This window comes from Sturnira hondurensis, unplaced genomic scaffold (assembly GCF_014824575.4).
Source record: "Sturnira hondurensis isolate 20B ecotype Veracruz unplaced genomic scaffold, ASM1482457v3 Scaffold0000780, whole genome shotgun sequence".
Classification (NCBI taxonomy): Eukaryota; Metazoa; Chordata; class Mammalia; order Chiroptera; family Phyllostomidae; genus Sturnira; species Sturnira hondurensis.
This window is the reverse complement of record NW_028073411.1, coordinates 17,206,295-17,223,084: the sequence shown is the minus strand read 5'-3', so window position 1 is coordinate 17,223,084 and position 16,790 is coordinate 17,206,295. Positions and strand designations below refer to the sequence as shown.

The 16,790-nt window shown below is 64.1% G+C and overlaps 1 protein-coding gene across 2 annotated transcripts; it reads right to left on the bottom strand.

Moving 5' to 3' along the window:
* Positions 1–417: 417 nt before the first annotated feature.
* CPZ (carboxypeptidase Z) lies at positions 418–16,351 on the bottom strand. 2 transcript variants are annotated; one of them, XM_037046513.1, is made up of 11 exons: positions 16,243–16,351; positions 14,538–14,570; positions 13,333–13,707; positions 10,903–11,118; positions 8,936–9,132; positions 8,248–8,409; positions 7,707–7,865; positions 6,020–6,155; positions 4,520–4,659; positions 1,568–1,667; positions 418–912 (listed from the first exon to the last, which is right to left on the bottom strand). In XM_037046513.1, the coding sequence occupies exons 1-11, from the start codon at positions 16,331–16,333 to the stop codon at positions 545–547; spliced, it is 1,977 nt and encodes a 658-aa protein (XP_036902408.1). In that variant the 5' UTR covers positions 16,334–16,351; the 3' UTR covers positions 418–544. The 2 variants fall into 2 exon arrangements, with proteins under 2 accessions (XP_036902408.1, XP_036902400.1); XM_037046505.1 differs by having other exon boundaries at positions 13,333–13,711; positions 14,542–14,570.
* Positions 16,352–16,790: the final 439 nt, after the last annotated feature.

The following is a 16,790-nucleotide window of genomic DNA, read 5'->3' as shown; positions in this document are numbered from 1 at the left end:
TGGGCTCAGGTGCTCTGGGGCCTGGGGCCTCTAAGCATGACCCTCAGGTGAAGGTGACAGGCTCAAAGTCCCTGGCAGCTCTCCAACCCTTGAGGCTTTGACCCCGAGGGGGTTGCCTGCTTCCCCCTGCCACTGCTTCCAGTCAGGCACCCGACTTTTCGTCTTTGCATCCCACATCCCGTACTCCCAGGCACACAGCCTTCAGCCACAGGGGCTCAGCTCCTGCTCGGCCCAGCACCTCTGCTCCGTGGGTGGCCCTGGGCAAGCCTCGGTCTCCCATCTGTGACACAGAGGGCCCCCCTTGCTTTGGGGGCTACACATGCACAAGGGAGTTTGAGTGGCAGCCCTGTGAGTAGCCACCAGGGTCCCACTCTCCCCCCAGCAGGTGCCCCATACACGGAGCCTCCTGTCACGGCCGGAGGTGAATGGAAACTCTTTAATGGAAGGGAATGGCTTTGCGGGATGTCTGGGAGACAACATCTAGAGCCAGGAGCCCCGGGCTGGAGGTGGGGCGGGGGCCTGAGCATCGCACGGCTGGAGGCCCCTAGTACTTGAGCAGCCAGCGAGGCTTGTCCGAGCTCAATGACGTGAAGTAGGACCACCACCAGGGCTTGCTCCCGCCGGTGCCAGGCTGCCTCCGAGCCCCGAGGGGCTCCCGGCTCGGCTCCTCTGGCTCCCCATGTGTGCCGGTGCCTGCTTTCGGGTCTTGGAGCCCCGGCCCGCTTCTCCGAGAGCCCTGAAGGAATTTCTTGGGTCCAGTCCCCAGAGGCTGCAGAATGAAGTCCACACGGCCGGCCCTTTTCATCCGGGCGGGGATGGTGACTTTCTTGATGACCTTGGAGTAGCCAGGAGCTTGAGCGATGACGATGTGGGACCCCGGGGGCAGCAGTCTCCAGTAGTCACCCTCCGGGGCTGTTAACAAGTAGAATGAAGTGACTCCTGGCCTTGGGCCCAGAGCCAGCCTGGGGTGATGGGGGATGGGCATCGGAAGGGGCATTGGCCTGGAGGGCAGACGGGCCCCAAACTTATGCCGGCCTCTGTCATGACCTGGAGTGGCCTTCCCAGCACCTCTCTCTGTCAAACTCCTACTCAACCCTCAAAGCCCTTCTTAGGCACCATCACCTCTCTGAAGCCTTCCCAGGCCATCCCCAGCCTCCATCCCCAACCCACACAGTTGGCCACCCCACCCTGCCTGCACCGGGCAATGCACATGCCAATGTGCCAAAATGTTCGAATCACTTGTGAAATGCCTGCGGGCACCTGGAGCCCACAGGGGCAGGCCCATTCATCAGTGGGACATAAACTCGGGGCTGCAAACACAGGGGCTCGTGGGCCGAAGGCAGCTTCCTCCTGGCACAGGTTTTCTCGACAAACCTGGAGTCCGCGTCCCCATCCCTGGGCCTGAGTGGGGTCTCTGGGACCCACATGCCACAGGAGGCACAGACCCAGGTTCCCGCCCACCCTCACTTGCCAGGCGGGCAGAGGATGAGTCACCTCGAACAGCGTGGGGACACTGTGAACACTCGTGGGAGCCAGTGGCCGGGACACAGCCCAGAAAGGCGCTCACCTGTGGTGATGTCATGGCGGATGCCCTTGACGGAAATGCGGGCATTTTTGACTGGCTTGCCAAACTTGTCCATCACCACCCCTTTGATGCCCCGATGCACCTGAAGGGACCAGAGAGGGGCTGAGTAAGTGGGGGCATAGAGAGCCCAAGTGGCACCCAGCCAGTCCCCAGACGTCTGTCCGCAGAGCCTGGGGTCTCCGGGTGGCTAAGCCAGTTGTGACTAAGCCCACCCCTCACCTTGCCTTGAGTGCGTTGCTCCCCTCCCTGTGGGTTTGCGGAGGACCCACAGTCCCACCGGAGGGTCTGGCTGCCAACACCTCCTGGGCAGCGGGCAGCGGGCAGGAAACCCCCAAAACCTGAGGGCCGAAACCCCCGCCTCCGTGAGCAGAGCCCTAGCTGGCTCCTCTCTGAGTTGAGGTCCCCAAGGCAGCACCAGCCACTGGGAAGACACGGGCCAGGGTTCGGGCCCTGGCATTGGCCCTGGCTGTGGCCCTGACCTGCTCTCTCTGACCGTGTGCAGGCTACCTGGTGTCCTCAGTGTGGTGGCCTCACCCGGAAACCGGGGTCACGTGGCCTGCTGGGGTGCTACTGCAAAATAAGGCCACACAGTAACACGGGTGGCACCAGAGTAGGGAAATGGGACCTGCGCCACCCAACGCACCAGCCCCAGAGCTCTCCCGCCGCTCCAACACACGGCCCCGGGCTGGGCAGGCACGCTCCCCTTCCCCAAAGTGAAGCCCTCCCAGCACTGCCTCGGCCTGCTCATGCCTCTGCTGAGAAAGTCAGCGACATGCAAGCCGGACTGCCGCTGTTCCATCGGCCAGGAACAGCGTGGGCCCACAGGTCACGTCGGATGGGGCCAGGACGACTGGGTGGGAGGGGGCTCAGCACAGTGAGGCCGGTCTCTCCCAGGAGGCTGCACCACCCACTGAGTGCGCCCCAACCCCTGACCAATGCTTCTCCCCTTCAACACACAGCTCATACCCCTCTTCCTCCAGGAAGCCCTCCCTGATGACTGGCCACATCAGGGGGCTCCTCTGGGGTCTCATGGTCCTGTACGTCCACCCTCCCAGCCCTGACCTCACAGTGATGTCACTCAGTGTCCTCCTCTCCCAAACCCGAGGGCAGAGGTCAGACACATAGTAGGGCCTTGTTTAATGTCAGCGTGCCCCGGCTGGATTCTACTCCATCCTTGATCTCAGGCTGAGGGTCATCTTCCTGCAGAATCAGGACGGGGAGCTCTCTGGCCAGGAAGGAGAGATGCCCCGCCCCGCATTTTCTACTGGGGGGATGGAGACACCCACCCAAGGCCTGGTCAGCATCACTGGGAACAGGCCCTCAATGGGCCACGACAGGCTCGATCCTTATCGCAAGGCCGGGCCCGGCTTTCCCGAGGGGTCAGCCTCCGGGGCAGCCACGCCCGGCGCAGCCTTCTGCAGAATCTTGCTTGCTATTAAATCTTCATATCCCAAGACTTCACATACAATATCCTCAGAGCGATCCCAGCTCCACTGAAGGCTCCTTAAAACCCATTTTCCGCAGACAGCCATAAAATGAAATGAGTGTTGGGTCTGGCCCCAAGCTGTGATTGAATGATGGCTGGCTGTGTGGCCAGAGGCCGTGGGCACAGCCGCACAGAAGCAGCTCGCACGCTGGTGACCCCCAGTGGTCGTCTGGGCTTCTCTCCTGTTGCTCTAGCTCCTGACCAGGAGACGCAGCCCGAAGGAAGGTTCCTGATCTCTCCAGAAAGGAGGGAGGCTGTGGACAGACCTGGGGTTTGGGGCAGCTGGGCCGAGTCCGAGTGCTGGGCATGGCGGGGGGACAGCGGACAGACAGGCTCCGGCTGTCTGACAGCCACCGCCAGCAGCTCAGTGAGCCAGACTGGCCCATGCCTCCCTGGCACCCGCCCCTTCATCTGTGAAATGGGCCTCTGTGTGCTGCCCGGGAGGGCCGTCAGGGTTCGAGGCCTTGTGCAGGGGCGTCCCCTGCGCAGCACTGTGCATGCACCACCCCCTTGCTGCTGCCCTGGGCAACCGGCTTTGTCCCCCAGAGCCTGCTTCTCCCTGGAACATGGTGCCAATAAGCACTGTGTGTGGGTTTTTTTAATGTTTGGAAAAAATGTAGCAGACGCTTCTACCAAACCACTGATCTCTTTCACGTCGACCCCCTGCGTTCCTCTCATGCTGTTACCTTACCCAGAGCCCTGCCGCACCCCTGACTGTGAGCCACGCTGGGGGCACTGAGCAGGCGGCAGGGCTGGGAGAGGTGGCTGGCTGGACATCTGGCGTTCTAGTTCCTGCTCTGTCACCCCAGACTTGAGAAGGTTGTCCTGAGAGGGGTCTTCAGGGACATTCTCCGAGGCTCCCAACTCACTGCCACTCAGCTATTTCTGGGTGACCTCAGTAGGCCCCCCCCGCCCCACCAGCCTGCAGCATCCTGTCCGAGGGGCAGACTGCCCGAGGCCCAGACCACACAGACAGCCTGCTGCCCAGTGCGATCACCCAGGCCTCACCCTGCCCAGTGCCCACCGCATCCTCCAGCCACCGGGACCCTCGCCCACTGGCCCCTGCCCCACCTCTCCTCATCCCATCACCTTTCCCCTAGTCCTTCAAGACATAGCCCAGGGACTGCCTCCTCCAGGAAGCCCCCGGGCCTCTGGGGCAGGGCCAGATGTTTCCCCTGGGCTGCCCTTACCCCTGACTCACTCCTTGGTCAATTGTGCCCCTTTAGGCTCTGAGATTATGGCTTATGCCCCCAGGTGGTCACCCCCACAGGGCATGACCTGCAGGTGGAGCCGGTGAGGCTTTGGTGGTAAACAGGTGCTTGACTAGGAAGTGGGATACATCTGCACACGTGGGCACGGAGCCCACCACTCAGCACCACGGGGCGGGGGGCAAGGGGGTCCTCCTGCCCCCAGGCCCCAGCCCAGCCAGAGCAAGGCCCCTGGCTCACCATCTCCACGAAGTTCAAGAGTGGCTCCTTGTTGTGCTGCCAGAGCGTGTAGAGGGCCTCCTCGGGGGGGAACTTCACGCAGCCCAGCTCCACTGTGATCTCAAAGCAGTTGCTGTGCAGGTAGTTGAAGTCGGACATGCCTGCGGCACCGGGGAGGGGCAGCTGAGCGTGGCTACGGCGGTGCACCCCCCCCCCGACGTCACGGGTGCCAGTGGCCAGTGTCCCATCCCCACTCCAGAGGTCAGGAGACTTCGGTGCAGGGGTTGGGGCCAGCAGGGGCAGGGGGCTAGGTGCACTTTGAACCAAGGCGGTGCAGTGCCCAGGTCAGCCGCCCCTCAGCGGTGGTGGGGAGCCCGAGCTGACCTCCAGTACGGCTGCTGAGCGTGTGTGGCCAAGCCGAGGGCCCTCCCCTGGCCTGGACCCTGCAGGTAATTGTGTGCATTTACCCAGATGGCCCTGAGAACAGCCTAGGGAGGAAGGTCCTGTCTCCTCCATGTCTGGGGGCACCGGGCCTCGCTGGCCGGACAGACACCAAGGAAGTAGCAGAGAGAGGCTCCCGGACAACTCAGACTGACCGCTGCCCCACCCGCTTCCACCCACCTGCCTTTGGGGTTTCCTGGTCTGCAGAGGCTGTGGCCACTGACCACCCTCCGACTCTGGTCCTGATGGGGCAGCCCTATGCCCAGGGCATTCGGGGGACCCCCACCTTGGTAAGTCAGGGCCTCCTCTGAGCCTGGTGCTGCTGTTTCTGCCCTAACATTCGGGCCCACAGCGCAGCCACACGCCCATGGCCCTGGCACTTCTGGCCCGGGCCCCGCACTTTACCCACGAGGCCCTGACAGCTGGGCCAAGATGGAAGCCTGCAGCCCTGGGTATCAGGGAAGCCTGGGGGCTGAGTTCTGAGGGAGGGGACACTGCTCTGCCCCCAGGGAGGGCAGCACGGTGGAGCACTGAGGCGGAAGCAGGTGCCCAGCCCGGGGGGCGGGGGGGGCGCAGCCCCAGTCCACACAGGGCAGCGTGCACACCCGCAGGGCTCTGGGCCCCGTCCTCACCCAGTGCAGCTTCCCAGAAAAAAACCAGGTGTCCCATTCAAGTTGAATTTTGGAGAAACAACAAATAAGGTTTGAGTGGAAGCATGTGTCCCCAGCAGTATCAGGGACATACTTATCCAGCTTTGCAAAAGGCATCGGCATTTCTCTGAAATTTGAGTTGCACTGGGAGTCCTGTATTCCACGGGGCAGCCTTTGATAGCCCTCAGGGGCAAAACAGAACCGGACAGAGGGGGGTCCCAAGATGCAGTGGTCACTAACCAGAACACAGCGGGGAGTCCCAGGTCCTGTTCTGCCACCAGCAACGAGGACTGAAGCCCACCGATGTTCCTCCTGTCCCCTTTCCCCTGAACGTGTCCCCGAGCCCAGGGGGACCTTTGCAGCTCCCAGAAAAAGCTGCTCCGGGCGGTGCCGGCCCCGCCCCGCCCCGCCCCGCCCCACGGGGCCTCACCTCCGGTGAAGCTGTACCAGTCCGCCCCGTTGATGATGCTGCCCCTCTTCAGGAAGTTGCCCCCACACCTGTGCTCCGACCTGTCCGTCATCATGGGGTGCACATCAGCATAGGCTCTGGCCAGCAACTTGAACATCTGGAAAGAAAACCAGAAGGTGGGGTGCCCTGCCGTCTGCCCTCCGAGCTGGGCGCAGTGGAGGGGCCTCCCCAATGGACACCTGCAACACAGGTAATGGAGCGGAACAGCATCTACCCAGGGGGTGTGGCATGTGCAGAGGCCCGGCGGTGGGAGTGGCCAGACTCAGGGCACCTGGGAGCCGGGAGTGGGTGGGTGAGGCATGGAAGACCAGGACCCAGGCTGTGGAGAAGACCAGCCTGCCCAGCTCTGCCCCCTGTGACCCTGGGTACACCGAGCTCCCTCCCCCTGGGTTGCAGGCTGGGTCCTGGGGCTCGGGGGGCAGCGCGGACTTGGAGCCCAACTCAGGAGTGGAAATTCCTGCAGGGCAGGCAGCTACAGGGCACAGATGGTGGGGATCGGGGGCGGGGGGCCACGGCCAGCCTGAGTGAATGCTGCCCTGAGGTGCTGGCCTCACCCACAGGGTGCCATGGGAGTTTGGGGGTGACTTTGGGGCTGGTCAGCCCTGAGTCAGCTCCCCTGCTCCCCGGCACCTCTCCCGGGACCCTGGTTTCCACAGAGACCACCACAGGCCACAGGGCTCAGGAGAATCGATTGCCGATTGATGGCTGGTGGGGAAGATGCTCGGTTCTCTGACTCTGTGGGGACTCTTTAAGGTGAACGTTCCCCCGGGAACATCTTAGTGTGCCTGCCCCTGGAATTCAGAGATGCTGAGCCTGGAGCCAGGGGCTCCCGCCACCCGGGGACACAGGCCTCACCCAGCTGTGGGCCCTGCACTCTGACAGCCACCGGGGGACCTTGCAGCTACCCGGGACGCACTCACTGAGCAAGGAGCCCAGGACCTGGCAGCCCTGCCACCGGAGGCCTGTGCAGCTGCGGTGGATGAGTGAGGAGGGCGGGAAAGGGGGCTGAGCCGGCAGGTGGGTCAGGGAGTGAAGGCGGGCACCTGCCCCATCACCTGCCCCACCCCCCACCTCAGGTTTCCACCCACAGAATAGCCCACAGGGGGTCCACTCCCACCCTTCCGGACCAGCTGCCCAAGCTCCAGTCCCTGGGAGGGGCCCAGCGGGGCTGCTGGCGCAGGCAGCTTCAGGGTAGAGTGGGGCTGGGGTGGGTCCTGTTGTCACTGCAGGCAGGACCAGGGCCTGGACAGAAGGGCCTGCTCCTTCCGGATTCCTGCCGGGTCCCACTGCAGCTGTTCCCAGGGCCTGAGCCTCACACACCCAGCCTGGCCACTGTCGTGCGCGCTGCAGCACTGCCCTCTGCTGGCGCCTCCCAGAACCACCCTCCCCTTGACCAGGAGACACAGCTGGCCTGGTGGAAGGGCAGATGGCCAATCCCCACCCGATGCCCCAGACAGTGACACTGACGCAAGGTGGGTGCGGCCAGAGGGGAGAGGGGGTGCTCCCGCCAGGGCTGGAAGGCTTCCTGGGGCGGGGGGCACTTTGGAGCTCGGCCTGGAAGCCCCCCAGTGGTTCAGTGACCCTGGGCCAGTCCCAAGGCTCCACCCACAGCGGGGTGTCCCCAGCACCCTCTGCGCCCACCTCTCACCTTCTCGTCAGGTGTGGGGGAGAACATCTTCTCCTCGTGGGGGTGCTGGGAGAAGTCGAAGGGGTAGGACACCACCAGGTCACCCCCGTGCAGGCTGGCCGAGAGCACGAAGGGAGCAGTCCGCATCCACTTCATTATGGCCTTCGTCTCTGGGGCCACCTGCCAGGGAGGAGCGGCTGTCCTCAGGACATGGTGTCACCCGCTGGCCACCCCGCGGACAGTGCCTGACCTGTAGGCCTGGGTTCAGGCACTACAGGGCTCACGCCCACCCTGGTCCTCTTGCCTGCTGGTCCTCCTACCTCTTAGGGATATCACCTCCTCCAGGGAGCCCTCCTGGGTACCTGACCCTGAGCACCTGCCAGGCTCTGGGTGCTTTCAACACAAGCTCCCCAGAAGCTACCAACGGCCGGGAAGGGGCTGTCCTCTGAGGGCCAGGCTTCAACCACCAGGCTCTCGTATCCTGGGGAGGGACCACACCAGAGGCTCCCCGAATGAGTGAGACCCTCAGATGGGGGTGCAGCTGGGCGGGGGCGGCTCCTACCTTACCCCACCAGTAGTGCTGAGGGATGGCGATGTGGTCGGTGCGCGTGCCTCGGGACGAGGCCAGGCGGTAGAACTCGGAGGTCAGGTCGGGGAAGTTGCGGTTCAGGTCCAGGTTCTGCGAGTTCTGCCTCCCGCTCGTCCACCCGTTGTAGCCGGCACCCTGCAGCACAGGCCACGCCCAGCGGGGGTCAGCACGCTGGCGCCGATCCTCTGGAGGGCGGCCACAGGGCAGGCCTGAGAGCTGGCTGGGCCGTGGTCTCTCTCTGGCTGCTCCTGGTGGGCTTGGGAGCGGGTCCCTCCTTCACCTCCTCTGCCGTCTGCCCAGCCCCTTCCGCCCGGCTCCCTGGCTGCCCCTCCAACCTCAGGGCCTGGCCCTGGCCGGTGACCCCCCGGCCCCCCGCCCCCCCGCTCTCACACACTGCTTCCCACCTCCTGCGGGGCAGGAGCTACTGACCCCCAGCCAGCACGCTTGCCCTCTCTCTAGCCCTTTCTCGCCCTGTGTCTTCCTCACGTGTGCACCACCTTTGTGACACCCAGAGTCACCTCGCCTGTCCCCCCTCTGCCAAGCGGGACTCTCGTCCCCTGGGTGAGGCGCACGCGGACCCTCCCTGGCTGCTAGTGAACCAGTGAATGAGTGAATGGGATGTTGGAGGCACAGCCCTTGCTACAATGCCCAGGGCACTCACCTCGGCAGCCGCCACCTCATAGCCGTCGGGGTTCATGGAGGGCAGCAGGTGGATGCGGGTGGAGTTGAGCAGGCGCTGGATGCGGGGATTGCCCAGCAGGTACTCGGAGCACAGGTACTGGGCCAGGTAAATGAGCATCTCACGACCCGCCACCTCGTTGCCGTGGATGTTGCCAATGAGCTTCACCTCGGGCTCCACTGGGGGGAGACACGGGGACCTGGGGTCGCCTCAGATCCCGGGGCTCTTCCCGAGGGCCCCCTTGGCAGGGTCGCCAGCTGTTCAGGTACCTAATCGTGCTTGGTTTGGCCCCAGCATCTCCGTGGCCAATGGGGTCTCATTGAGCTCGCCCCCTCTGCTGAGCTCATTCATTACGTCTGGCCTCAGTGAGCAGCACCACGGATCGGGGCGTTAGTACTACGTGGTATCGTAGATGGCCACACTTCGGTGTGGAAGAAGGTATATACATGGGTGCTCGGATGGAGAGGCAGACAGCCATGAACGAAGAAATGAACGGAAAGAGACAGGAAGGAAGGAAAGAAGGAGGAGAGAGGGAGGGAGGGAGAATGGGAGCAGGTGGGTGGGTACATGGATGGGTAGATGGACAGATGGGTGGGTGGGTGGATGGTGGATAAATAGATCGTGGGTGGGTAGGGGGATGGGTTGGGGGTGGGTGGGGGGATAGATGACTTCTGGGAGAGAGTAGCCCAAGAGCCCGGCAGCCTCGCTAGCTGTCTGTGGGACCTCGGTGAGGCACACTCTCTGGCCCTCACATGGCTCACCTGAAAGGAGGTGCCTCCCCCCCTGGCGTGTGTGGCCCAAGAACTTGCAGCTGAATTGCTCCTGAATTTGGGAGCAAACCCTCACCCCCCAGATTTGGCAAGTGTGAAGGCCCCTGGCTCTTCCGTGCTGCCCAAGCCCGGAGGACGGGAACTGGGCCGAGGGTGTCCAGCCCAGCAAAGGGGCCAGGGCTGCTCCGCTAGGATGAGTGTTTCCCGGCAGCTCATAAGGACCCCGGTTGGAGACAGTCAGCTTCTAGGTCGATCCCGGTTGACTCACAAGGTCCCAGGGACGGAGGCCGGGGGACGACCAGGATCCTCACTCGACATCCCCTAAAGAGGCCCAGACAAGGGCAGTGCCTGGATGCTCCCAGTGCCCCGAGGGGGTTTGGGGTTCATTGTCACCTCAGCAGCAGGCAGGCTGCCCGGGGCGGTGCGGGGGGGACAGGCAGAGTCTTTGCTGGGACCTCCTGCGTTCTTGAGCCAGACCCCGGCCCCTGCCTTGTCCTCAGCCTGCTCCTGAAATCCTGTGGCACGGCCATTCTCCCTGGCACCTGCGCACCTGGCCTGAGTGGCCCTTTCTTGTTTGCCCCGGGAGAAGGATGCTCTAAGGGGACAATAGAATGTGGTGTCCCCGGCGGCTCTCCCTTGCAGCAGACCAGGACCTGGAAGCCTGACATGTGTTACAATAGATGTGGGTTGTAAATAGAACAAGGGCTCCCTTCACGCAGCCCAAGATACCACGTTCATCACGCAGCCCAAAGGCGCTGGCCTGGGCATCGCACACACCTGCCTGGGCCCGGGCGGCGGGCCCAGCCCACGGAGAGGGTGCACTTTCCCTAGAGAAGATCCAGGGCCCAGTGCCCACCGTGCTGTGCACCCCTGGGCTTCGCTGCTCCCTGGCCAGCAGTCCCCATTCCAGGGCTGTGTCCTCCTTCCCATGTCCCCTTGACTCCCAGGGACACTGCCCAGTGGCGCCATCTGGCTGTTGGGATGTGTCTGTGTGCCAGCACAGGCCAAGCAGAGCCCTGGGGCCGGGACCCCCATCCTGTTCCCCAAATACCAGGGGCTTTGATTACAGTCCTGGGCCCCGGCTCGTGCACCTGGAGGCCAAGCAGGCCCGGCCTCCTTTCCCCTAGCGGGCTGGTTCCCGGGCCTCTCCTGGGGCACCAGACCACGACGGTGGCTTACTCAGCTCATGCTGGCCCGGGCGCACCGAGAGCTCTATGACCAGCAGCTCCTTGCCGTCGAAGCTGCGTCCGATGCTGTAGGTCCTGGCGATGTGGGGGCAGCGGGCTGCTGTCCGCTTCAGCACGCGCACCATCTGGGCGTAGGAGTGGTGGGCGAAGTCAATGAAGGTCGAAGGCAGGCCCGAGGGGGCCGGCGCGTCCTCCAGGTCCAGGCCCCCTGCAGGTGTCGGGGGATGGGGGGTGGGGTCAGCTTCTGGAGCCTGCAGCCTACCCACGGACTGCGATCTGCCTGCCCACACCTGCTCCGTCCGCCCCATTTAGGCCTGCCTGGGGCCCTGGCCGCTGCAGCACCCTCACGCCCCGACCCCCAGTCCACTCTGGCCAGCGGGTCGTGTTTTAAATCAGAAACCCCTCCATGACACTTCATGTCCACAGCTGATAACAGCACCCAACAGATGTATAAAGCAACGCAGGTCCTACCATTCTTGTAAATATGGAGGAAAAGACAGACCTACAGGACCCTCAATCCCCAAAAGATGCTGTTTGGCGCATGGTCTCCTGACGGTGTCTGTTTCCTGGGACACCTGCTGTGACCAGGTTGGCGGGGGTCCCTATCTGCCTCGGTCACTCAGCACCCAGATAAGAAAGTGTCAACCCCCTGGGTCAGTGGCGGCAGCTCTGAAAGGCTCCGTCCAGCCCACACTCCGCTACCTGAGGACTGCAGGTGTTTGCTGCCCCGACCACAGGGCAGGGCCAGGGCCTGGGGGAGGGGAGGTGGGGGCAGGGCAGGCGTGGGGGAGGGGGCAGCGGGGTCTCTCCACACACTACACTTCTGAAAGTTTCCTTAGGCGAAATTCGTGGGCCCGCAGGCCTGGCGACCACAGCCAGCTGGCTCCCCCACCTCCCACTAGAGCGTATACCCAGCAGGTGGCCCCGACACCCTGCCCGCCTCGTCCCTGTCCCTGGAGTCTCTGCCTGACCCTCGCAGGTCCCAGCAGGCTGGTCCCTGGGGCGCACTAACAGTTAATCTTCCTCCCAGGGCCTCACTTGCCCTGCGGTTTTATTTGCACTCAAAATGGTCTTGAGGAGGAAGAAAGCAGACGGAACCAGCAATTTGGTGTCGGAGTTGCCCAAAATAATCTCTTTTGGCCTGAGTCTGTGGGCTTTCCCAGGGCGGGCGGGCCTGGCCCACTCAGAGCCTGGCTTCCCCACTGGGGTGCCCACCCCACCCCACCACCTCCCACATGTCTCTGGCCCCTGCACACGCAAAGTGCTAGCCTCGGCCGGACCTACTGCCTCCGTGCAGCGGCCCTTGGAGAAGGGGGGGCCCCACACAGCCAGAGAGTGGCTGAACCAGAACAGGGATCGCTGGAGGCCAGCTGAGATGCGGCTGTGTCCCGGCACCCCCAGACATCCTCCGCGTCCCAGCACCAGCCTGCGCGCAGCAGGTGTTTGGGGGCTGGACGGTCAGTCCCTCCCTCAGCCTGGTCCACACCCAGAGCCCCTCTGTCAGCGGCACAGTGGGGTGTGACAGACACTCAGGGCTGCTGTGGGGTGCAGATGAGACCCCATGCATGGCACTCCGCCCCAGGTCACACAACCTGGCTGTTCGCCTGGTGACGTGAGTGCACAAGAGGCCAGAAGCTGATGTCCTCCACCATCCAGCATCACACACTGGTTGCACATGGCTGTTTATACTTAAGCTTAAATTTATTAAAATCAAATCAAATAAAAACTCAGACCCTTGGTTGCACTAGCCACATTCTAAGTTCAGTGGCCACATCTACCTGGGACAGCATAGAAAGGATCGTCACCCAGGTGGGAACCTGTGCCCCGGCCACCAGGCATGGCTCTGTGCCCAGAGGGTAGGCACCCACGGACCCTCTCCTTCTGACCTGCTCTTGGATGCTCAGCAGAGGGCACAGCAGGCCTGTGGTTAAAAGTGTGCGGAGGCTTTTGGCCCAGCTCCACGTAGGGCTTTGCTACCCCTCCCCCCTCAGCACCATGCCAGGAAGCTCTCCAGGACTTCTTTACCACTGCCCAGGGCTGCCCGCTTCATGTCTGCTGGTTTGTCCACCCGAGGAACCAGAGCCCATCGCTCTGCAGCCCCTCTCGTAGCTGCCTGGAGCCCCCTGAGCTCCATGGACCCCTCTTCTGTGGGTCTGGCTGCCAGGCAGTATCCTACCAGTGGACTTGCAGGTGCCCTGCAGGTGCCAGCCCCAGCCCGGGGCAGCCAGGGAAGGGCAGCACTCCACAGGGGACGTCGGTCAAGGCGGCTGGCTGCCTGGACAGCTGTGCTCTTTGCACACCTGCCCTCCTGCACTGGCCCGGCTGGAGCGCTTAGCCTGCTCTGACTCAGCGGTCCTTCTGGGCCTCCCGGACAGCTGCCTGCTCAGCGCCACGGCCCCAGCGCCCCCGCCGCCCTGCGTACCTCTCAGCTTCTCCAGTGGGTCGTGGCAGCCTTCCTCCTCGCCCGCAAAGTAGCGCTCACAGTCCAGGAAGTAGGGCCAGGCCATGTCAATGGCGTCGAAGGCGGGCTGGCAGGCCTCCCGCAGGGCCTGGCAGACGTGCCGGCAGGGTCTCCGTGCCCGGCCAGCCTCGCACCGCGGCGCTAGCACGGCGCAGCCCAGCAGCCGCAGGTCCGGGTTGCACTGGCCCTCCAGCAGGTGGTGCAGGACGCTCAGCAGGATGTACTCGGAGCTGGATTCCACCGCCTCCCGGGTGCGGTGCTCCAGAGGGGTGGGGAAGGCTGTCTGGCTGTAGGCCACGTCCCGGCAGGCGCTGAGCTGCAGGTCCACACACGTGGCTGCAGGGGCAGGGGGACTGGGTCAGGCCCTCCCACGGGACCCGGAGGACCCACAGGGTTGTCGCTCCCTGAAGGCCCACTGGGCCCAAACAGACCCACCTAGGCCGGGGCCCACAGGGAGGGACGCCCCCCGCCCCTGCAATGGCTGCAGTCTGTCCGGGGAGGGATGGCGACAGGGCTGCTTTGGAGGGAAGAGAGGAGAAGGCTGCGCTTGGACTGGGCTCAGCGGCTCCCTGGTGGGTGGGCTGGGCTCAGGGTCTCAGTCCCTGAGTCTGTGAAATGGGAGCAGGGGGCCGGTCTTGCTGGGGTCTCGGGGTTGCCACCTTAGGGAAGGTCCTTGACTTTTGCTTTGGTAAGCTATTTTCCTGCTCTAAAAAAAAGGCTAATCCTTCCACTGGAAAGAGAGCAGATGCCTGATCTGGCCTCGGGAGCCTGGAAGGCATCTGCTCCTGAGCCCTTCAGATACACGAGACCTTCCCACCCGCCTGGAGGTCAGCGCCCCCTTCCTCAGTTTGCTGAGGCGGGGATTGGGCCGCAGGGGTGGGACTCCACCCAGCGCGGGCTCAGCAGGTGCCCGCACCGAAGGGGGCTGAGCCCGGGACACAGAAGGGGACTGCAAGTCTCAGTGGCCACACTTCAAGGCTGGACCTGGCGTGTGCAGCCTGGCTCAGGGGGCGGCAAGGGGCAGCGGAGCAGGGAGACGGGGCAGGTCAGCTGCGCAGGAGCTGGGCCTGGCGGCCAGGCTCCGTGGCCCACACTTGCGGTCTTGTCTCACTTCCAGCTGCTGAGAAGCAGTTTGGACTCGATTATTGGGCCACCACACTACGTACCACTGTCTGGGGTCGACGGCTGGTGGCAGGCACCTGCAAAGAGACAGCCAGCTGCGTTAGGGGTGTGGCTCCGAGAAAATGCAAAATCCCATCTGTGGCGGGCCGCTGTTACACCTCTTGACCACAAGGTGCCAGTGTTTCTTCAGCCGAGGGATGGAGCCTGCGGGCTGGCGGGTCTGAAGCCTGGGATAGGTCACTCCTGGGCCTCCTCTCACACAGGGGAAGCCTGCGTGAGGTCAGAAAGGGCACACCATCCGCCCAAGTCCACGCAGCACAGTGTCAGAGTCAGAATTTGAATCCAGACCTACCCTTAGGGGCATCAAAGTGTCCTCAGCCCCCAGGCTCCCCGTGAAGACCTGGAGACCTCACCAGAAGAGGGACTCCGGGAAGGGAGGGAGGGAGGGAGGGGTGGGAGGGGTCTGGCTGGCTCCAAGCCCGGGGGCATGGGAGGTGGGGACAGGAGACAGCCCTTGGATGCCCAGATGCCAGCTGCCCAGCCTCAGCCCGCCTGCCTGCGGCCTGGAGGGGGTGGTCGGCTTCCCCTGTCCGCACTTAGAGGGAAGATGGGTCTGGGGAGGATTTGTTCCAGAAAGAGTTGCTGACGCCAGAGAGGAGGGTGAGGAGGGGTGGCCTGTGATGCCCATGTCCGGGAGAGAGGCACTGCCCCCTGGGAAGGCAGTGCAGAGCGAACTTCCCGGGGAAGAGGACCCCGACAGCCTGGAATGCTAGACGTTTCCTGGGGTTCCAGAGGTCCCAGGGAGGGTTTGCCCACGACGCGGTGTGAGTTCTGTTGGCATCCTGCCTGCATGTATGTGTGCATGTGTGCCCACATACACACGCATGTGCCTGAGCACATGGGCTGGGCCTTTCTACAGAAAGGGGGAGGGAGACAAGGCCGCCACACACACGTGTGGGGGCGCTAGCATGTGCTGCAGGTTCTCTGGTACCCACCTCCATCCTCCCCCAGAGGTTCTGAATCTGACACCCTGGGACCCTGGGCCCCAGGGCACCCCGCCCTCCGGGGGCAAAGATGTCTGCTGCTGATAAAGACCCTGAGGCAGGGGACTGGAGGGAGGAGACCTCACCTTTTAACAGGAGGGAACCTGAGGCCTGCTGCAGGGAGGGAGGTGTGACTAGGACCCCACACTTGCCCACGGCCCACACCATCAGGCAGGCAAACACGCGTCATGAAGGGTCCCTGGGTTCCCTCTCCCTGCCTTCCAGAAGCCCCCACCCCTTCCCAGCCAGGGGACAGCACTCCTGCCCAGCCCTCTGTGCCCATTTCCGGAGACGCTGCCGTCCACAGCACAGCCGAGTTGGGAGGGAGGGTCCAGAGTTTGCCATGCTCAGAGGCCACCCCTTCCTGGAAGGATGGACCTCGGCTGGCCTGCCCCTGCAAGGTCCTGGCTCCCTGCTCTCGGTCCCCCACCTGCAGGGAGCCCCACAGCCCCTGTACCCTGACCGGAGAAGGACCCCACATCTGTACACGGTGTCCCTCCACTGCCCCTGCTGCTTGTGCGCTCCACCCTGGGGTCCCAACCTAGAGGTGCTCAGCAAGCCGGTGCCCCATGCCGGGCAGGCCACCAGTCCAGCACCGCGGGGCGCCCCTTGGAGATGTTATCTGGGGCTGTGGGTCATGGGGGGGAAGGTGTTCCCATCCCAGGAGCTGAGTGCTCCCCCAGACTCTCAGGCCGAACCACCTTACCTGCAGGGTCCCAGGAGGACTCGCACCAGGGCCAGGCAGCTGCAACCACAGCCAGCGCAGCTTGGAGCAGAAGTGGCGGCAGCAGCAGCATGGTGGGCGGCGGGCGGCGGCGCCGTGATGTGGCACTCGGGCCTGACCGGGGCGCAGCACACTCCGCTCCCGCCCCCCAGGAGTGGAGTCGGGTTACAGCGAGGCGCCAGCACCGAGCGGAGGAGGGGGCGGAGGAGCGATGGGAGCAGCCGCTCCGCGCATTGTCCCGCCCCCAGGGCTAGGCAACCCCCTGGGGCTGGTCCCGCTCCCACCTGAGGACCCTGGGAGCCAGCCTCCAAATCCCCGGCTGATCCTGCCTAAAAATCCCAATTCCCGGCCAGGACTGGGGCCAGCGACCCCAGCTGGCTGTGAGCCAGGCCAAGCTGCCCAGCTCTGGGCCTTGTCCCGTGAGAAGGGCCAGGGAGTGCCCCATCTCCCCACCCTGTCCAAGGCATGGATGCCCCAGAGGGGCTTGTGCGGATGTTAGGGCCCAGAGGGGCCAGTGGCCACCCCGTGGG

Coding starts and splice junctions, on each gene's coding strand:
- CPZ (XM_037046513.1), bottom strand. CDS start 16,333: ATGCTGCTGCTGCCGCCACTTCTGCTCCAAGCTGCGCTGGCTGTGGTT. Junction 8,410..8,935: donor ATGAGGTGGCGGCTGCCGAG/GTGAGTGCCCTG, acceptor CCTGTGCTGCAG/GGTGCCGGCTACAACGGGTG. Junction 7,866..8,247: donor AGCACTACTGGTGGGGTAAG/GTAGGAGCCGCC, acceptor CCTCCCTGGCAG/GTGGCCCCAGAGACGAAGGC.